General features: G+C 41.3%; 1 protein-coding gene across 1 annotated transcript in view; it reads right to left on the reverse strand.

Annotated features, from left to right (window-relative positions):
• Setbp1 (SET binding protein 1) overlaps nt 1–19799 on the reverse strand; it is a 352017-nt gene that overhangs the window by 25054 nt on the left and 307164 nt on the right. Inside the window, exon 5 of the mRNA XM_059246619.1 lies at nt 10126–10296. Within this exon, the coding sequence (XP_059102602.1) occupies nt 10126–10296 (171 nt within the window). The remainder of the gene's footprint in view (nt 1–10125; nt 10297–19799) is intronic.

Here is a 19799-nt window from a genome sequence, read left to right on the forward strand (position 1 = left end):
GACACTGAGTGGGTAGGAATGTATATAAAAGGGGTGCCAGAGAAGAACCATCACAAATTAGCATTCAGATGACATGAAGTGTGGGTATACAGGAAGAAAACATTAAGCTTGGCAGCGGTGGTGCATGCCTTTAATCCCAGCACTTGGGAGATAGAGGCAGGTGGATCTCTGTGAGTTCAAGGCCAGCCTGGTCTACAAAGTGCGTTCTAGGACAGCCAGGGATACACAGAGAAACCATGTCTCAAAAAAATTTAAAAAAAAAAAATAAACACACAAAAAAAAGAAAAAAAAAAGAAAAGGAAAGGAAAAAAATCATTAAGGGTAGAAAACAGATAGTACCAATAAGAATAATAGCCATGGGGCTGGAGAGATGGCTCAGTGGTTAAGAGCACTGGCTGCTCTCCTAGAGGTCCCGAGTTCAATTCCCAGCAACCACATGATAACTCACAACCATCTATAATGAGATCTGGCGCCCTCTTCTGCTGGGCAGGCGTACATGCCGGCAAAATATTGCATACATAATAAATAAATAAATAAATAATTTTTCTTTTAAAAAAAAAGAATAATAGCCATAGCACTGTTAGCAGCACACAGTGGCTGAACTTGTCCTAATTCTCTAAGATTTCCACAGGTGTTACCTCAGTTTTCTTCACTATGATCCTCTACACTAGGTGGTACTTCCTCCCCATTTTACAGGTAGGAACACCAAGGCTGCACATTACCCAGTTTTTAAGTGCAGACAATATGAAGTCAGAATATACATGTTCAACAGAAGCATTTCAGAACCATATAATAAAACTCAGCCAGAACTTAGACAGAGCAAATGGGAGGTGTGTGTCATTTCACTCTTCCAGCCATGCCTGCTCAAGATCTATTCATCACCTCGGAAAATGTGTCTCTGTTGGACTGGCTATTTCTTTCTGACTCAAGTTCTGGAAGTCTATATTTTAATGAGTATGTGCTTGTTTATTAGGACACTAACTGACCAATCTCATCCAACAGTCACCAATCCCAATGACTTTCCCTCTATTCCTCCTTTGCACTGTCTTGATCAGCATGTTCTTCCATCCCTTAAAGAGCTGGTAGGTCGCTGCCTAGTTTGCTTCCCATTGCTGTAGTAAACACTATGGCCAAAAATGACTTTGGGAGGAAATGGTTTATTTCATCTTACAGCTTCCAGTCCACCATGAAGGCAAAATAGGGAAGGAATTCAACGCAGGAACCTGGAGACAGGAAAAAAGCAGAGGCCGAACAGGAACACTGCTTACGGGCCTGCTCTCCATAGCTTGCATGATCTAATTTTTTACAGCACTCAGGACCACTTGCTAGGGAGTGACAATGCCCACAGTGGGCTGGGCTTTTCCCGTTAAACATCAGTCATTAATAAGAAAGTTCCCCACAGACTTTCCTACAGGTCAATTTGATGGAGGCAATTCTTCAACTTAGACTCCCTCTTACTAGATAGGTCTCAGTTGGTGTCAATTTAAAAACAAAACCAAAAACTAACCAGCATAATACGGATCCTTTGAAAATCATGGTCTGAAAGTGAAGAGTTGCGATGAGATGGAAATGGGGGGAGGGGGCAGGAGGAGGGTGGTCTGATGCTGGAGATCTGAATTCTTCCAAGAAATGTTATAGCTTTGGCCACGTATGGCTCTATGATATCCAGATTAAGGCAAAGCAAACCAAACCAAACCAAAAGCAAACCACAACACAGACTGATTTTCTCAAGGTGGAGCAGAAATAATTGTCAAAATTTTTCAGAAAGCCTTTGGCTTTGATGCAGCCCTTAAGGAGTTATAGCATCTTCCAGTCATTCTAGAACATGAAGTGGCCTAGAGCCAGTGGACGGCAGCTTTCTGTAAACCTGCCACATCCATCGGGCTTTCCAGACAAACACAGAATCATTTTGTGGATGCTTTAACACAGGCCCATGGATAGTACATTTTAGACAACTTGATCATTGTTTTTTATGTTAGACTTTATTTGCTCTGGATGGTGTTTTCCCTTATATATATTAAGTGATTTGTTTCAACTTATTAGGTATTACTTTTACAACCTGAAGACTTCCCCAACATTTGGACGTTTGGACTTACGGCTCTCAGATGTTCCAAACTTTATTAATTTGCATATTTATTGGTTCCATTGGTTCTTTTGAAAGACAAGGCCTTTGGCTAAATCATCCATGAAGGATGTCTCTGTGTGTGTCTGTGTGTGTGTGGGGGGGGTGTGGGTGTATCTCGCCCTGTTGTCTTTTTGTGTGTAGGGAGAGAGATAGAACCAGAAACAGCAGTATGTATTCTATTTCCATCATTCTAGCCTTGACTTTCTGGCACACAACCAGAATAATCTTACTCTTTTGATTTTTCTTATTATGATTTGGGATGTACTGTTAATATGGTCTCATCCTAAATATGACAGAAGAAAAATAAAAACCCATGCTTCTGAGGTGAAATCATGACTTTTCTGTCCACTGCATGACCTCCCCGAGAAGTTGTATCGATACGCAGAGACAAGAAAAATTAGCCTGACTTACTCAGGTATAGATTATCTAATATGCTTATTAAATCATTATTGTGCAAGTGTAATAGAAAGTTGTTTCAAATTCTGCATCACTTTGAACAAACCTTATTGAAGCCTTCACTGCATTAGCCCTAATGACTTCCAATAATGATGCCGCTTTCCCTGGAGTTAGACTTCTTTGGCCGCAGCAGATCAATAGCTATTGAGCAGTGTGATCACGCAGGCTGGCCTGTTAGAGCGCTGGCGGCTCCCCCGGCTTTCCACCCTCGAAGAGCTCATGATGGCCACTCTCTCAGGCATCTGCTCCTCTGCCCATCCTGTCAGTCAATAGCTTTGCCATCAGCATGTGTCTCACACTCCATGAAACTGAAAATTTGCCTTAAACAAAACGACTGGGGAGTTCCCTTTGACGTGTGCTCGTCCAACTGCTCACACACTTGAGCTAGAGAATGCACACTATTTAAACTTTGACTTATAATCTTCTCTCCCATATTATAATGCTTGTATATAAAATATGGTGGGCAATATTCTCCTATGACGGCTCAAGATCACATGTTGGAAAAAGTCCTGGTTGGACTCCACGCTAATTATTTGGCAAATGTTTACCAACAGTGTCTAATGCGCTATCAAATGTTTTTCACTTTATTGTTAAGTGGTTTTAGGATCCAGTGTATCTTTCTTAGATGTCTATTCACTATGTTCAGCACCACATAAGCATACAGCTCCTGCCTCTCAACCAATTATTTCACTCAGATTATCTAATGAGCATCTTCTGTATGTGCTCAAGTATAGTAGGTAGATGAACACCCAATATTTCGAAGCGAAAGAATCAATTATTTGAATTCCTTCAGTACCTTCTTATCTTTAAGTGTGTTCTTAAACTAATTTTGCATTCATGTTTATACCCACAGATTCATGCTGGTTTCAACCTTGATCAGAAAAGCCTTTTCTTTTTCTTCTTTTTTTGTTTAAACAGGGATTTGGAGGGAGACGTGTTAAGTGGTCCTGGGAGTAGCTGGAGGGAGGTAGTGGGGAGTGGATATGATCAAAATACATTGAATACATGCATGAAATATTCCAAGAACAAATAGAAATATTGTTAACATTTTGCCTTGTAGGCCATTTAATTTAACTCTTCATTTCATTTTAGCTAAAAGTTGTCTGGCTCCCCAACTATCCTGTAAACATGATAACCCACTAGGGAACTATGTGTAAAAAGTTCTTCACAAATCACCAAGCAGTTCAAAGTTTACTTTGTTTGCAGCAAGAGATGAAAAGAGGATAAACAAGAACCAAGTGAATTGTTTCATGAGAAGCATGCTTGGCTAGTGCAGAAGCATGCTGCAATTAGGTAAAATCAAAATTACCTGCCTACCGTGTGCTCGGTTTGAATTAGAGCTATCTCTCCCAACCAGTGATGAGTTTCACTTAACTGCTCTCCCAACAAGTGGAGGCTCACAGCTCAGAAAGAAATCTGCAGTTGATCAGGAGAGAGGTGGGGGTCCGCTAAAAATCAGGCAGTAGATGAGAAAATTGGACTCAAAGCCAACTCTGTGACCTCAGGCAGATCTCTGAATCTCAGGACACATCCACATATGGAGTGAAGCAGGATGTTGGCTATGAGCCCACCTGTGTGTTCCCAACTCCCCCAGGTTTGGAGGAAGCCATTTGTCTATGAAGAATAGGATCTCAGGAAGGTCTGCCTTCTAGCACCTGGGGGAGATCGCTGGCTTGCTTCTCTGCAAAAGATCTGCCTTGCAGCCTGAGACCGGAAATCAACCAAATCTATGCAATTCTCATGAGGGTCTCATTTTCATACTGCCAAAATGAAATAGCCTGTTCCTGCCTCCTGACACAGGAGAGTTTTGGCTTAGCTCTGATTACTGAGGGCGTTAATACCCACCTGCTTTTCTGGCTGCTTGGTATATTTGTAAATTACCTGCTGGATGCAAGCAGAAGAGGTAAGCCCATATAAGCATGGGATCCCAACAACACTGTCTTTCACACTGAAGGCAAGAGTGCAGGCCAGGGGAGGGGATTTGTGGACCACCTGTCTTTGGCCTCTGGGAAATATCTGTGCTTGGCAAGCAAAGGTAAAAAATAGAGAAATTTCTTCAATCCATAAAGAGAGGTCTCAGTGCATAAACAGTGAGTTTGAATTGCATTTTCAAGGTGAATAGTGCAGACCACATCCCAAATCTTTTGCTCTAGTTCAAATTATTCCCTTCCAGACTCCCAATTGTGGTACTACACACAGCTCTCTCTGCCTGGATGCCCCTCCACAGAGGTGCCGCTAGTCCACCAAGGCTCTTCCATTTTTCTGTGACTGTAGTGGTTTGAGAGAAAATGGTCCCCAAAGGGAGTGGCACTATTAGGAGGTATGGCCTTGTTGGAGAAAGTATATCAATATGGAGGTGGGCTCTGAAGGTTCATATATGTTCAAGCTATGGCCAATGAGACAGAACACTTCCTTTGCCTGCGAATCAAGATGTACGAACAAAATGACTCATGTCATCCAAACAAAAACATGGTATGGCCTATCACAGCCATACCCTAGTCAAGATGGCTATGTTGGAGTAGGTGTGGCCTTGTTGGAGGAAGTGTATCAATATGGAGGTGGGCTCTGAAGGCTCATGTATGTTCAAACTATGGCCAATGAGACAGAACACTTCCTTTGCCTGTGAGTCAAGATGTAAGAACTCTCCAACTCCTTCTCCAGCACCATGTCTGCCTGCACACTGCCTTGCTTCTCACCATGACAATAATGGACTAAACCTCTGAACTGTAAGCCAACCCCAAATAAACGTTTTCCTTTATAAGAGTTGCTGTGGTCATGCTGTCTTTTCACAGCAATAGAAACCCAAAATTAAGACAGAAGTTGGTACCAGGGACTGGGGTATGGCTATAATAGGCCAGACAATGTTTTTGTTTGGAGTAATATGGACTTTGGGAGTTTGGGTTAGGAATGCAGTGAAATGCTTTAAGTCCTGCTTAATGGGTCATTCTAGTAGGAGCATGGAAGACAGTGGTGCTGAGTGTGATCTGCTGGACCATGGGAGGCTGGCTCAAGATGTTTCCGAGGAGAAGAATTTTAGTATGTTGCCTAGAGATCATTCTTGTGATATTTTGATAATGAATGTGGCTGCTTTTTGCCCTTGTCAGAAAAGTTTGCCTGAGGATAAAGTGAAGAGTTTTGGATTAATTCCACTGGCAGAAGAAATCTCAAGACAGCCTGGTGTAGACTCTGTCATGTGGTTATTAGTGTTAACTCTGATGAAGATTTATAACGAAAAGGAGCAAGCTGAGCAAAGAAAAATACAAACTGTACAGATTAAAAAAAGGGACACCAGGAAGTGGAATAGAGCTAAATCCTGTGTTCAAGGAGATAAACAGATTGAGAAATGGAATACAGGGAGTGGTGACCTCAGGGCAAGATCCCACCCAGCTAAATTTCTATCTTGTGAAAAGCAATTAAAGAATAGCTTAGAGCCAGGTGTGGTGGTGCGTGACTTTAATTCCAGCACTGGGAAGGCAGAGGCTGGCAGACCTTTGAGTTCTAGGCCAGCCTGGTCTACAGAGAAAGTTCCAGGATAGCTAAGCCTAGGCAGTGACGGTAACAATCAAAAACAAAAAGCTGTTGAAGATGTAATTGAACGAGGGGGCCGCATTCCAGCCCCAGCAAGCATCAGAACTTGACAACTTTGACCACGTGGTTCTGGCATTAGAGTCAGGTTTAGAATAAAGGGGTTATGGAATCTTCCTCTTTGGCTAAGGCACGTGTCAGGGATGTCCCTCAATGGAGGCCTAGAGAGGCCATTTCGTGAAGCTGTGAAGTTGAAGCCTGAATTTCCTTGGAGAACCCAAGATGTTAGAGTTGCCAGAGTTGTTGTTAGAGATGCCAGAGTTGTAGGATATATGTTAGAATTCCTAGCCACTCCCCCAGCTACATGACCATACATGCGCTGCAAGATGCTTAGTCATCCCAGGGCCTTACCTCCTACGTAATCTGTGTATGTGTGATCACATAAACTATGCGCATGTGTGGCATAGCTATGTAAGCCCATATGCGCATGTTCAGGGGAGGAACCTATAAAAGCGGGTTCCACGTATTCCTCCCCTCTCTTCCTGCATGGCCATTCCATAGGCCTATGCACATCTTTCCTATTCCCTTCCCTTAATAAACTCTTACATTGGGTTTTGTTGCACCTCATGGCTTTTCTCGCAAGGTAAACAGCACTGCTTAATGAATAATACTGTGCCACTTAATAAATAACTATATGTGCTGAGGAGAGCTGCTAACAGGGAGTGGAACCAGCCAAAGAGAAAGAAGTGTGTTGCAGTCAACAAAGATGAAAGAAGTTGGAGATCTGAAGAGCGTTTTGGCATCAGATACAGAGATGCCAAGTAGAGTTTGCCCAGCTGGTTTTCAGTCTTGTTTTCGTCCAGTATTTCCTCATTATGCTCCCTTCCTTATGTTTCGAGAGCAGCAATGTATATCCTGTATCATTATATGTTGGAAGTATGTGATCTGTTTTTTGATTTTGATTTTTATAGGGAATTACAGTTAAGAGATTGTGTGAATCTCAGAAGAGATGTTGAACTTTAGACTTTTAAATAAGTTTGAGACTGTTATAGACTAGGGGGACTTTTGAAGTTGTACTGAATGCAGTTTTGCATTATGATATGTCTACTAGCCTATGGGGGCCAGGGAGTGGAATGTGGTGATATGAAAGAAAATGTCCCCCAAAGGGGAGTGGCACTGTTAGGAGGTGTGGCCTTACTGGAGTAGTGATAAAGCACTGGCCAGACATGCATGATGCCTAGCTTCCATTCCCAGCATCATGAAAAGGATAAAAGGGGGCAGGGGTACAAGGTTGCAGGTTAATCATCCCTAATCTGCAAACCTTAATTCAAAGAACTTCAGAATTCTAAACTTAGGGGCACTGATATGAAACTGCAAATGGACCATTCTATCCCTGACTCCATGGATGGGTCTCAGCCAAAACACAGCTGCATAGAATAGTGTACGGACTACAGAGATCCTTGTTCGTGCATATTTAGTGCTACTCTAGTCACAATAGGTAAGAAATAGACACATTCTAAATGTCCTTCAACTGATGAATGGATAATGAATGGGGTACATATATACATTAGAATTATATTCAGCTGTAAAGAAAAATGAAATCCTATAATGACTCCCCACCACCCAGAAGCCATATAATTATCAAACAAAATCTCAGTGCCAGGAGAGGTTCAAATGTTCATGGAGAAGGGTCTGTGTGACCCCCAAATAATTTAGATTATTGTCATCGCTCTTGGTTGCCTGCCAGAATTGGACAGTAAGACTCTCTTGCTTAAGACATCATACACTTTGGTCACAGGACTTGGAGAAGTCAAGCTGGTCCTGCTCTGGAAGCCTCCTCCCCGATAGCTAGCTCTTCTAGTATTGGAAGGTACTATAATAGCCACCAGGGGAGAAAAGTTTTCAACAGTCCTACCCAGCTGCAAACCTTCAAACTGCTATACTGATCAGCTGGGCAAGATACGACCAGCAGTGGATTCTTTCACCAATACGTTGGGATTAATCAAGATCTGTCTTATGGACTTAAGACTCCACTCAATAGAAGGAACTCAAGAATAGTATTGTAAACCTAGCCAAGAACCCATGGCTGAAAGGGTCGTCGACCATACGTGAGAACCCACTACTATCATTTTGTTACACTGATTCAGTCCTCTAAATATTTATGCTTACAGCCTTAGGTAAGTGAAACTCTCACTCCTCATCAAAGAAACTTCCCCCTGCAGTAGATGGAGGCTACTATCGTGATCCACAACTATTTGAAGTACAGAGAACAAACGACTGGAGTGCCCATCACCAAATGGCACATGGATAACATCACCCATAGCCAAGGCTCAGGGAACATCATGGAAGAGGCGACAGAAAGACTGTAATAGCCAGAGGACTGGAAGGATAGCTACAATACAGTGTCTTCTGGACATGACAGAGGTGTTACACTTAAGATCTCTAAACAATATGGTTGTCTGCACAAGACAACACTAGCCAACATCCCAGCATGGAGAGGAAGGAATCACAAGGCCCCTTCTCTAGGTGGAGAGCTACAGGCAGATGGTGGGAGAGTGAATGACAGCCAGTTTTCTTCAGGGACAGGCCCTTGATAGACTGCCCATGCCCAAGTGGGTCAACCCTACACTCACATATATACATATATACACACATAAATATATACATACATATGCACACATATGTTTATGTATGTATATATGTATATATTATATATATATGCAACAGTAATTAGGCTTAATAGAACACATACACATATGCACATACACACATAATAACAAATTATTAAAAAGAGAACATGTATTTGAGAGGAGAATATGGGGGAGACCTGGGAGGAGGAGGAGATACATTGAAAATACAGGGTACTAATTTATGAAATTCTTAAAATAAAATAATCAAAACAGTCTATGAAGTATATATGAAATGTAAATGAATTTCATTTGTCCTCATACTTAAGATATCGCAATAGATATATGCATTTTGTTTTTCCTGGTGTGTGGTGGCAGGGAGGGCCTTGGACATGTGCCACATGCAACCCTTAAATATTTATTTTCAAAGAGATCCTTAAAGGTTTTCTTCAATTTTTCTAGTTGTTTTTCCCTTAACATTTTTAACTTATTAAAATTTCTTTGAGGTAAGAACATGAGGCACCTTATCCTTAGCTTCAGGGTAACAGCAGATCACCACCATGACAGAAGTGAGGTTTTCTTCCCAGTACTCACTTGGCAATGATGACAACTAGTGGCACCACCACAAGTTGTTTTGGTTCTGGCACCTGCTTGTGGTGGTTTGGGACTGAGTCACCTCACATTCAGCCATGACCTGGTTTCCCAGTTGTGCTGACAGACAGTAAAGACAGTTGATTGACACATGACCATTTGGGCGGATGAGAAGGACCATGCCCTGCTGATGTACAGTGTTACTGAACAAAGACATCTTGGTGAGAAGGACTTTAAAGGATAGATGAGTTCGTTATCTACTGTCTTGAATTTGCTTCTTTAGATATTCTAAATAAAATTGTTGAATATCTTAACATGTATATGCAAATGGCCCACACACTGCATTCTCAATCACTTCTGGGCACAGCATTTCTGATTAGAGATACTCAACCTGCAATTACTTTAAATTAATTAACCAATTAATTTTTTTGACAGTATGGATGGGACCTGTGCATATCAGACAAGTACTTTACCACTGAGTCACACTCTCAGCCCCTGGTCCTTGTTGTTACAAGTTTATTTACTTGTTTGTTTATTTAAACTCAGTAAGTAGTGGAGCATGACTTTGAACTTCTGATCCTCTTGTCTTCACTTCCTGAGTGCTGGGATTATAGACATTCGCCATGGTGTTCAGTGTTGACTTTTATTTACTTACTAGATTTATTACCGGGACGTTTGTATTGTACCTTCAGTTTGGTTTTTGACAGTTTCACACAAGTATACACTGTCTTGGGATGTCATTGACCCCCATGACTAGAGGACTTCTTCAGTGTCTGTCTTCAGTATGGGAAAAGCACTCACCTGCATCTGACGTCGCTGCAGATGCAGCAAGGAGAGATAATACCGGACCTGAAGGAATTGCAACACTGTCCACTGCGGTCGGCTTCTTCCTGGCCATCATGGTGGACACTGAGCCCTCGCTCTTGCTGTGTGCTGCCGTCTGGTCCACTCTTAAGTGGGGACTTGGCATCCCTGAAAAACAATAAGCCCAGAACCTGTAGTTGATTTAAAGGAACAGAGGTACAACCATCATAAAACCTGAACATGATCTGAGTAAATAGTCCAATTGCTTGTCCTCTTTCAGATGCAAAAAGAAAAGAAATAGAATACTTAAAAGAGAAAAATAGCCATGGCTAGTTTGAGGGTGAGGTCAGGACTAAGGGCTTTCTAGAATGGATACCTAGATATGAGGCCCACACATATGTAATGAAGCAGTATAATGTATCAGGTATCCATTAGCCTTCTGGGGATCAAGAAGCACATCTTCACAGAGATTACACTGACCGGAGTATGAAAGGTAATTCACTGAATTCCTACCCTACTGAGGCTCCCATCTCACTCAGCTAGGAAGAAGAGACGATTGGAGAAGAAAACACTGTGTAGCCAATTCCTGTGGGCTTGTGCATTATTCATTCTAGATGCTGTGGAGAGTCTACAGTTATAAGATCAGCATTGAAAGAGACACTAAGTAGAGCTCATGCAGAACTGTGAGGCTGAGGGAAAACCATTCTTGGTGATGAGAAGAGAACAAGCAAAATAATAGGTAGCAAGGAATGGGATCCAGATAGATAATTATCTTAGGTGTTCACAAATGGCTGAATGGATAAAGAAAACGGGGTATGCTAGGAATATCATTCACACATTAAAATGAATGAAATTTTGTCATTTCCAACAAAATGCCTAGACTAGAAATATGATATTCTCCCATTTGTGGAAGTTAAAAAAATGACTTAAATGTAGAATAGTGATGTCTAGAGGCTGAAAAGTATCATGGCAGATTGGATTTAACAGCTGATTTGGAGGACTCTGAGTGTCAGGACTTGACAAGTATCACAGGTCATGTGATTAGGATTTTGCAGCTCATGATAGACTCTTATGCGCTATTCTGGACCCCTGTTTCTTAATCTGGATCCTGTTTCCCAGCTCTGGCATTTCCAAGCTATCACGAAGAACAAGTTACTTAATGTAATTTAATGTCAATTAACATTTAAGTTTATAGTTTTAAACTTGAGTTTTTATGGTTAACTTAAAAAGTGGGACAATGACAGAACTTTGTAAGGTATGGTGAGCATCCAGTGAGTGGAAATGTTAAGCACTTAGAATGAGTTCCAGGACACACTCCACGCTCTGCAAGTTTCTACGATTAGTGCTAATGTGTGAGTGTCTATCCATATTATTATAGATATGGAGATAAATACAGCCCATGACTTCCTCAGAAGCAATTTGAACCAGTAAGTAGAGGTTCAGTTCTCTTTTCTGATATGGTTAAGGATTTATGGACACCTATCTATATCCCCAGCTGTAAACCATGTCTAAGCCTAGTGGGTTGAGTGGGCCTGATCCATGTCAAATGGCCATCTCTTCAGGCTTCCTCCATCTGTAGGCTGTGGCCAACAATCACAAATCGGGTTTTGTCAGTCATTCTTGACACGATTTTTTCCCATCGTAACCAGCCTGAGTGATGCAGTCCCTTCCTTGGGCAATGCTATCTTAATCACCACAGTGAGATCCCCTTTAATCACTTTGACTTCATGGCAATTCAGTGAGGGATGACCATGGCTATTACCATTTTCTCAATTTTACAGACGAGAAGAACACCCTTTTGGGGGAGCTTAAGGGAAAATTGAATCAAGTCCTCCTGCTCTTAGGTAGAGCTGGATATCTCCAGTTGCAAAATGCTAAAGCCAGGATCAAAATGCTAAAGCCATTGGACCATACTAACACTGAGCACAGTTCAAGTCCATCATAGTATGCTTCATGCTGAGGACACAAGCCTTATTCCACAACTGGACGACACACCTGAAGGCACCCGGAGAGTGGGTCATGCCAACGTCTTGTTTTATCCCCTGCTACCCTCCTTCTGCTCCCCATTCTTATCTCATCAACTCTTGCTTAAGATGCCAGGACTAATACAATTTCTGCACTTTTCTGATCGTGCGTTTCAGAGTATTTTGAAGACAGAAAGAGACAAATGTCAAGTTCTGTGGTAACAATATTACAAGGCACATCCATAAAGATACACAAAGGTGTGCAGTGTGCCCTATGAGCATCAAATTAGGTAGGTGTGCTTACACCTACCTAAGCACAGCACCCAGGGCAGTTAGAGTCACGTGTGCAAATGTCTATCCAAATAGTGAGCAAAAATTACTCTAAAGAAGGGGGGTCAGGGATTGGTGGAGTACAAGAAGTAGGGATCAGGAAGAGTTCCCCTTTTCTTCTTAGCCTTGACTTTACTGTTCTATGTATATCATATGATATATTATACATATGTGATACAGGTATATGGTAAAGGAGGGGAAAGGTCTCACTCTGTAGTCCAGGCTGTTCTGGAACTCACTATGTAGCCTAAGCTGGCCTATAACTCAGGTGGTAATCCTCCTGTCTCAGCCTCCCAGGATTTGGGATTATAGGTATGAGCCACTATTTCTAGCAACTACTAATACTTTTGAAACTACAAACATGTATTAACTTTCCTTTTCTATCGAGAAAAGAGAGTCTGAGGAGAGAAAATCTAGAAAAGTCTTAGAGCACGATACTGAGGTAGAATGTCCAATGTGCCTTGTGGCTGCTAACAGGTCTGATCACAGGGACAGCAGACAGGGAACGAGACAAAACAAAGCCCCCATTTTTGTTTGCTGCAGGACCTCAGCAGTGTTCCTTCCAAACACACTTTGGAACTCTAAGCTATCAGCATTCATTACACTGAACAACTGCCGCTTTGGAAAGAAAAAACAAAATCACTGACAAGCCATCTTTGTACCTGCCGATGCAGGTTAAAGAGATACCTTTCTATTTAAATTATGATGTGTTTGGGGAATGGAGGCAATAAACGGGACTAGTAGACGAATATTTAACCCTCACTTGGGAACGAACGGATACCCAGTCATTTCAGTTGTACCCATTTTCATGCAAATGTTTACAATCTAAATTAGTCTCAGTCCACATCATCTCATTAGAGTTGGTCTGATCATGCCCCTGCTGGGTATACTTTACCACTCAAGTGTTTATGATACAGACTATGCTAAATGCAATAAAATGACACTGAAAACACTCTGTCATTCAGATGATCACTGTTTAGCTTCTGCAAAAACCCTAGACAATTTAGGAATTGTCAACTTTTGAAACCATATTTAAGGAAAGGAAAAGGAGACTAGCCCTGATGTTTTCCTTGGTCATTTTTGGATTTTGAAGGGATGATGGACCCGCAGAAATAGCATACATGGACAAGACTATCAGATAAACTTTAAACAAAGGCTATGACTCCTTCTGAGAGCAGAGGTCTGGAGAGCATGGAATAGGAGAAGGGAGCTGCCCCTTGGGAAATGACATTGTGCAGGTGGCCGAAGTAAGAGTTTGTTTCCTTTCAATCTAGTGACAGCAGATGGTCCATGGTGGGACATTTGGAGAGCTTCTTCCCAGACCGGGCCTGGCTTCTCTCTCTGTTCATAGGAACAGGGATTTTTGAGGCAGGAAATTGATTATTAAATCAAATCAAAACAAAACAAAACAAAAAACCAACCAGAGTTTTGCACAGATTGGACCACTGAAAACTACCTTGTTGACATGGGAACATGTGAAAAGGCAGTGGTTCGCCTCCGGGAAGGGTTACCTTTTAAATTCAGTAGGCAGTCTGTACAGAGGACATTCTGGGTAGATGAGTTCTGACTGCTCCTGGACCTTAACGCTTCAACATCAGAGTACACCGATGTTTACATTTCTAGAGGCCAGTGTGTTTTCAAAGGCAGAAAGACTGGCAGTGATAACTTCCTTAATCTAACATATCTGCTCATTATTCAAAGACAGACCTGGGAGAAAATGTAAGTTACTTATATGAAAATATTTCACAAAAACCTGTTGACCTCTATTGATAAGTTTTTACCAACTCTTTGTAGCTATGTTAGAGTCTCCCAAGGGACAGCCACTAGTGTTCAAGGGTAATTTCTCAGACCACTTATTCCCTCAAGCCTCCACCTGTACCCCATGTTTGCATTAGGGACTTGATTTATGGATTCTTCTCCTGAGACGCAGAAACTGACTTCCTGTTGCCTTGGTTACTTGGAGCTCAGTTCAAGGTTAAACTACTCCCAATCAAAATCACTGGCAGGCACTGAATCCAGTGGCCAGGTTATTGACTGCCCCAGGATGCGGAAAGGTCAGGGACCAAAGCACTGTTTACTGCCTTACGGGTGAGTCAATAGCTTCAATATTTTGATTCTCTTCCTTCTGAAGTAGAAGTTGCTGCTCAATTACCTCTTCCCCAGGTTATTCAAGGTCACAAGGGTCATGGTGGAAAGCAGGGTCTATGGTGACTGACTTTCTCAGGATCCCTTTAATGAGCTTTGTGACCTTGGCAAGTAAAACTCAACCTCCTCTCTAAGTAATTTGTATGTTGCTCTCAGGTTCATAAAGCTAGTTATCGCTCATTTTGCATTTCTTTACGGGGAACAAACAAATAAATGCCCTTCATGGGATGTCTACTGTACACTCCCCTTTCTAGTAGATGAGAAAGCAGAGGTTTGAGACAGGTCATATGATTGTTCTAAAATCACACAATGGCAGAGGTGACAGAATCTGGAGACTTCAACTCACTGTTGGGTCCTCTACATGGCTTCCTTAAGGAGCTTTCAACTCATCATGGATGGATCCCACCCATTTCATTTTGGTACATCCACTGTAGAGACCATTGTATCTGGCAGGTGGAACTTGACTCCTGTAGGCTTGCTGAATAGCTCAGTTAATTTGCAAATTCTAAAAATTGCAAAGGCAGGAGCTTCTTGCAGCTGATGTCTATGCTGGTATGGTGGGATGGAAGTAATGTCACTGGGATGGTTGTCCCTTTCTATCACCTCCCAGACCTGTACCTAGTCTGCAGAATACAGAGTTTGGTATGAATGGGGAATTAAAATCCATTGAGCAGTTTAGTAGCTTTTAATTTTTGCAAACACTTTTGATACGCAATATGCTGTTTGTGGATGGTAAGATGTACATGGGAAGCCCTCCAATCCACCAGTGAGCAAACAGAGGCAGAGAGAACCAGATGACTAACCCATGCTTATAGACCATGCATGTGAAGGAAGTGACGCTAAAATCCATGTTTCAGTTCAAAGCTCTTTTAATTTCTCAATGCTCCATCTTTTGGGTTTTAAGACTTTAACACTCATTCACTTTTTAATTTACCAGTTGCCAATTAAAATTCTACTGTTTCTCTCCTATGTAGTATGGAAATGGACTTTACTCATGGAAAACAGTGGGAATTTATGTTACAGAAGAAACTGAATGCAGTTCTAGAACGCCTTAAGCTCTGTGATATCATATTTGTGTGTATGTGTGCCAAACTCAGTAAGTTTTATTTTATTTATTTAAAATTCTCTTTATACTTGGTATTATGTATGTGCATGTATGTGTGAGTATATGTGTGCACATGTTTGTGTGTGTCTATGTGTGTGCATGTACATGCCACAGCACACATGAAGACATCCGAGAACAACTTTATGGAGTTGATTCTTACTTTCCACTTTTACATGCGTTGTAGTGAGATGTGCGATATGCATGGCAACTGTCTCCACCTGCTGAGTCATTTCTCTGACCCCCAAGTTTTATTTATTTATTTGTTGCATCATGCTGATCATTAACTCACAAGTACTTAGCAAATATCTGTCTTACTGGCAATATGGCACTGATCAAAATGAAGTTTCCATTTCCTAAAGGAGTTATGCTCTAATGATTTCTGTAGGGCGAAGGGTAGCCATTAGTCTTTATGAGGGCAAGGAATAAAGGGCTTGTGGATATTAGCCATCATGAGGCAGAATTTCTACTATTCATATGACATCCTTAGAAAAGGGGCATCACATTCAGGTGGATATAGCTTCATGGATCTCGAGTTTTGTAAAGAGCGAACTTTGGAAATTAGAAGACATGGCTCCTGGGTACAGATGCCTTGGGGCCTCAGGACTTGAAGAGAGGGATATAAGCTGGTTTTCAAGCAAGGTGTCCACAGACACCAAACAACCCGTTCAACAGGTATGACCTTGTCATCACTCATTTTGTGCCAGACAAGTTTTACTTCATTTTAGGCAAGGTCACTCTTAAGTATAATACTATTCAGCAGGCCTAGAATCAATTCTATGAAGCCAGCAATTACTTCAGAGGTAACTACCAGAACTTACAAGTTTGATATCTGTCTTACCGAGGTAGTTTAGCCAAGGAGAATGAGATAAAACAAACAAACAAAACTGATCAGCCCGACAAGATAGGTGGCCAGGTGAGTCTACTGTGAATCAGAAGGGCAAGAAAATCCGCGTGGTCTCTGGGAGGCTGCACCTCCAATCTATTTACTGATATGCAGCTCCTGAGGAGGATGCCGGGGCCAGACACCATTAGTTCTGTGACTTTAACTCCGCTTGAACGGGATCACCTTTTTACAACAGACATACACTCAAAGGGCTTGAAATGTGGATAGAATCCAGTAACTGGAAGTGGAGAGACAGCCAGGTGGAGTAAGAAAACGATAAGAACAGAAGCAAAACCATACTTCTTTCTGTAACTGAGAGACGTTTTCACACAAGTTATATACAAAATAAACACAGGGTGACGTATCAGGAAAGGCAGCAGAGAAAACTCCAATACCTATCTGTAGTCAGGTGGACTTAGCATTTCTTCCCCAGTCTGCTGTTTCACTGTGCATACTTCTGACATAGGACCCAGGTCTTGACCTGTAATTATTTCTTTATTCTCTGCCAGTTCTTCTAGGTGTCTACAAAATACTAACAGTGAAAAATCATGCCTTTCTTTTGGCTCCTCATGACTTAGTTTAATAGATATGAGCTACTTAAAATGGTTTGTTGAATGGATAAATAAATACAATCCACACACCTATTCTTCAAGGCCCAAACCTTTTGAAAGTTGCTTTCACTAATTAAACCACAACTTCTTAATATCTAAAATTCATTGTTTGACATAATGTAGAAGTGAAAATATATTTTCTAGAGTAATACCTCACAGCATTTCTAGCTGTGTGACTTTGGAGGGAGTCATGTTAGCTCTGTGCCTTGGTTTCTTTGTCACTTAAATGAGGTCACTGTGAGAAATAAGCAGGTTTTATACTGGTAGAGAGGAAGACAGGGGATGACTTCCTCTCTTCCAGTATAAAACCATTTTTATTTCTTCCCTAAACAACCATCGGCATCCTAATTCCTAGAACCTGTATACACTTTCTGTACAATGCAAAAGAGAACTAAAGGTTGGAGACAGCTAGCATGGATACTTCTAATCAGCTAACCCCCAAACTGGGAAAATGTATGTATTTATCCAAATGGCCACAACATAATCACAAGAGAGCAATACGGTAAGGAACACGAAGAAATACACGTGATGATGGGGGATTGCAATAGAAGCTTTGCCACTGGCTTTTAAGACACGAGAAAGGAGGCCACAGGCGAAGGAATGCAGATGCCTTCCCCCAAAAAAAAAAAAAAAAAAAAAGCAAGAAATCACTCCACTATCACTTCCAGGATATAACCTACTCTTGAGTTTGGCTCAGGGAGACCTATTTTGGACTTCTGATTTCCAGTAATGTCATATGAAACATTTTCCTTATTTAAACCACTATGTTTGTAGAAATTTGTTGCAATAACGAGGGAAATCTAATATTAGCGCAAAAACACCCTTATTATAGTGCCTCACCTTCCCAAATATTCATTATGTCAACTATTTCTCTTTCTTAGCCACACATGCTCTTTAAAACTCATTCCTCATGTTTAAGTTATGTTTGTGCCCTGCACAGTTTCGATTCCTTAGGATGCATTGACTTCAGCCTTTTAAAAATGTATTTCCAGCATAAAACTGACACAAATAAATTGTTCAGTGATTATGTATAGTCGATAAATCACATTAGAGGTAAGTATGTTGATAAGATGAGAAATAAGAGACCAGAATTACGAGCCACTGGCTCTTCCCCACACTTGCTGGATTAAGTTGGATACTGTTAGGAATGCTTCCGCTTCTTCCTTTTGGCCAGAATCTATTCCAGTCCATTGTTCCGATTCTAAGCTTTCACATGTCAGAGAAACTTCAGAACAGTATGATTTGTTCTTACCTCTCTTGCTTTAGAAGTTCATAAATGGACTGAAAGGGGAACCATTTGCATCTGTTGTAATTGTAGACAGGCTTACATGAAAGTGTATTTTACTTTATGACTACGTTACAATGATGCAGAATTAGTTAGTCTCTCTTGGTCTTGTAGTGGAAAAGTTTTGCAAGCAGAAAGGGGATTTCTGTAAACATTCAGGGATACCATCCAGAAGACAAAGCTACTACCAAAACTGCAAAGAAACATTCCAAGTTACGAGGCTTTGGAATCATCCTATACCTCAGACATCAGATTTTTTTTAAAAGAATAACATAAAGACAGAGAACAAATTCTGCATCCTGATTACGATTCACAGATACTTTTGGTTTTGGGTTCTGACATAAATCCTTATCTAAATTCACACACACACACACACACACACACACACACACACACACACACACACATCATGCACACCACAAAAGGACAAAGGGCAGATAAAACGAATGTAATGCTGATGTAATTTCATCCATGTTTTAAAAAATGCAGACAATAGGGTTGCCTGTTCTATGGAAAATATAATAAGGGGATTTACAAAAGGTAATAACAAGGGAGGAACAAATCCACACATGTAATTAAAACCAATTTAATAGTACAATGCTTCTAGTATATTCTTGATATCCTTGGAGAGCAGGTCAGTTACAATTTTACTACTGAACTGTGTATAAAGCTTTGCAATAAGCTGTTGAAGAATACACAGGGACCTCGGTCAAGTAAGGCAAAGTAGCTTCTTTTGGATGGAAATCAGTTGGGCCCTACCCCGCTGAGAGAAAGCAATTTGTTTTACCCAGTGTTGCACACTAGCAAACCAAACACATTTGTCCTCTGATTGCAGCAAAATACCCTCTCATCATCTCAGTCCAGCATGCTGGCTATGTGCTTCAAGGGTTGAAGATTCGAACTTCACAGAATAAGTTTTCTTGGCCCCCTGGTGCATGCTTGTGAGTCTATATTCACAGGGCAGCTTAGAAACAGACCAAACAAACAATAGTTGTGATATACCCTAGAGGGCCATTGTTTCTGGAAGATTCTTTTCTGGTGTCTCCAGAATGCGCAGGGCTTTGAATCAGCGTCAGTTAGCGTAAGCATCTTTTGTGGCGTCTTTCCTTCTACTTCGAGAGCACACAGTTGCACAGCACATCTGGGTGGCAACACAGATCTCCATGTGCTGCTAACTGGGTCACCTCATTTGCATTTTGATTACTGCTTATTTAGAAGGCACACTGAGGAGAAGCTTGATATCAGGAGCTTAGCGATGTGTGTTTATAAATATAGGTATAAATAGATAAATGCACATTTACTGGTTTGTGAGAGATCAGTTTTGTATGAAGTCATCCTCCTGGCCATA

The sequence above is a fragment of the Peromyscus eremicus genome, chromosome 19, assembly GCF_949786415.1.
Source record: "Peromyscus eremicus chromosome 19, PerEre_H2_v1, whole genome shotgun sequence".
NCBI lineage: Eukaryota > Metazoa > Chordata > Mammalia > Rodentia > Cricetidae > Peromyscus > Peromyscus eremicus.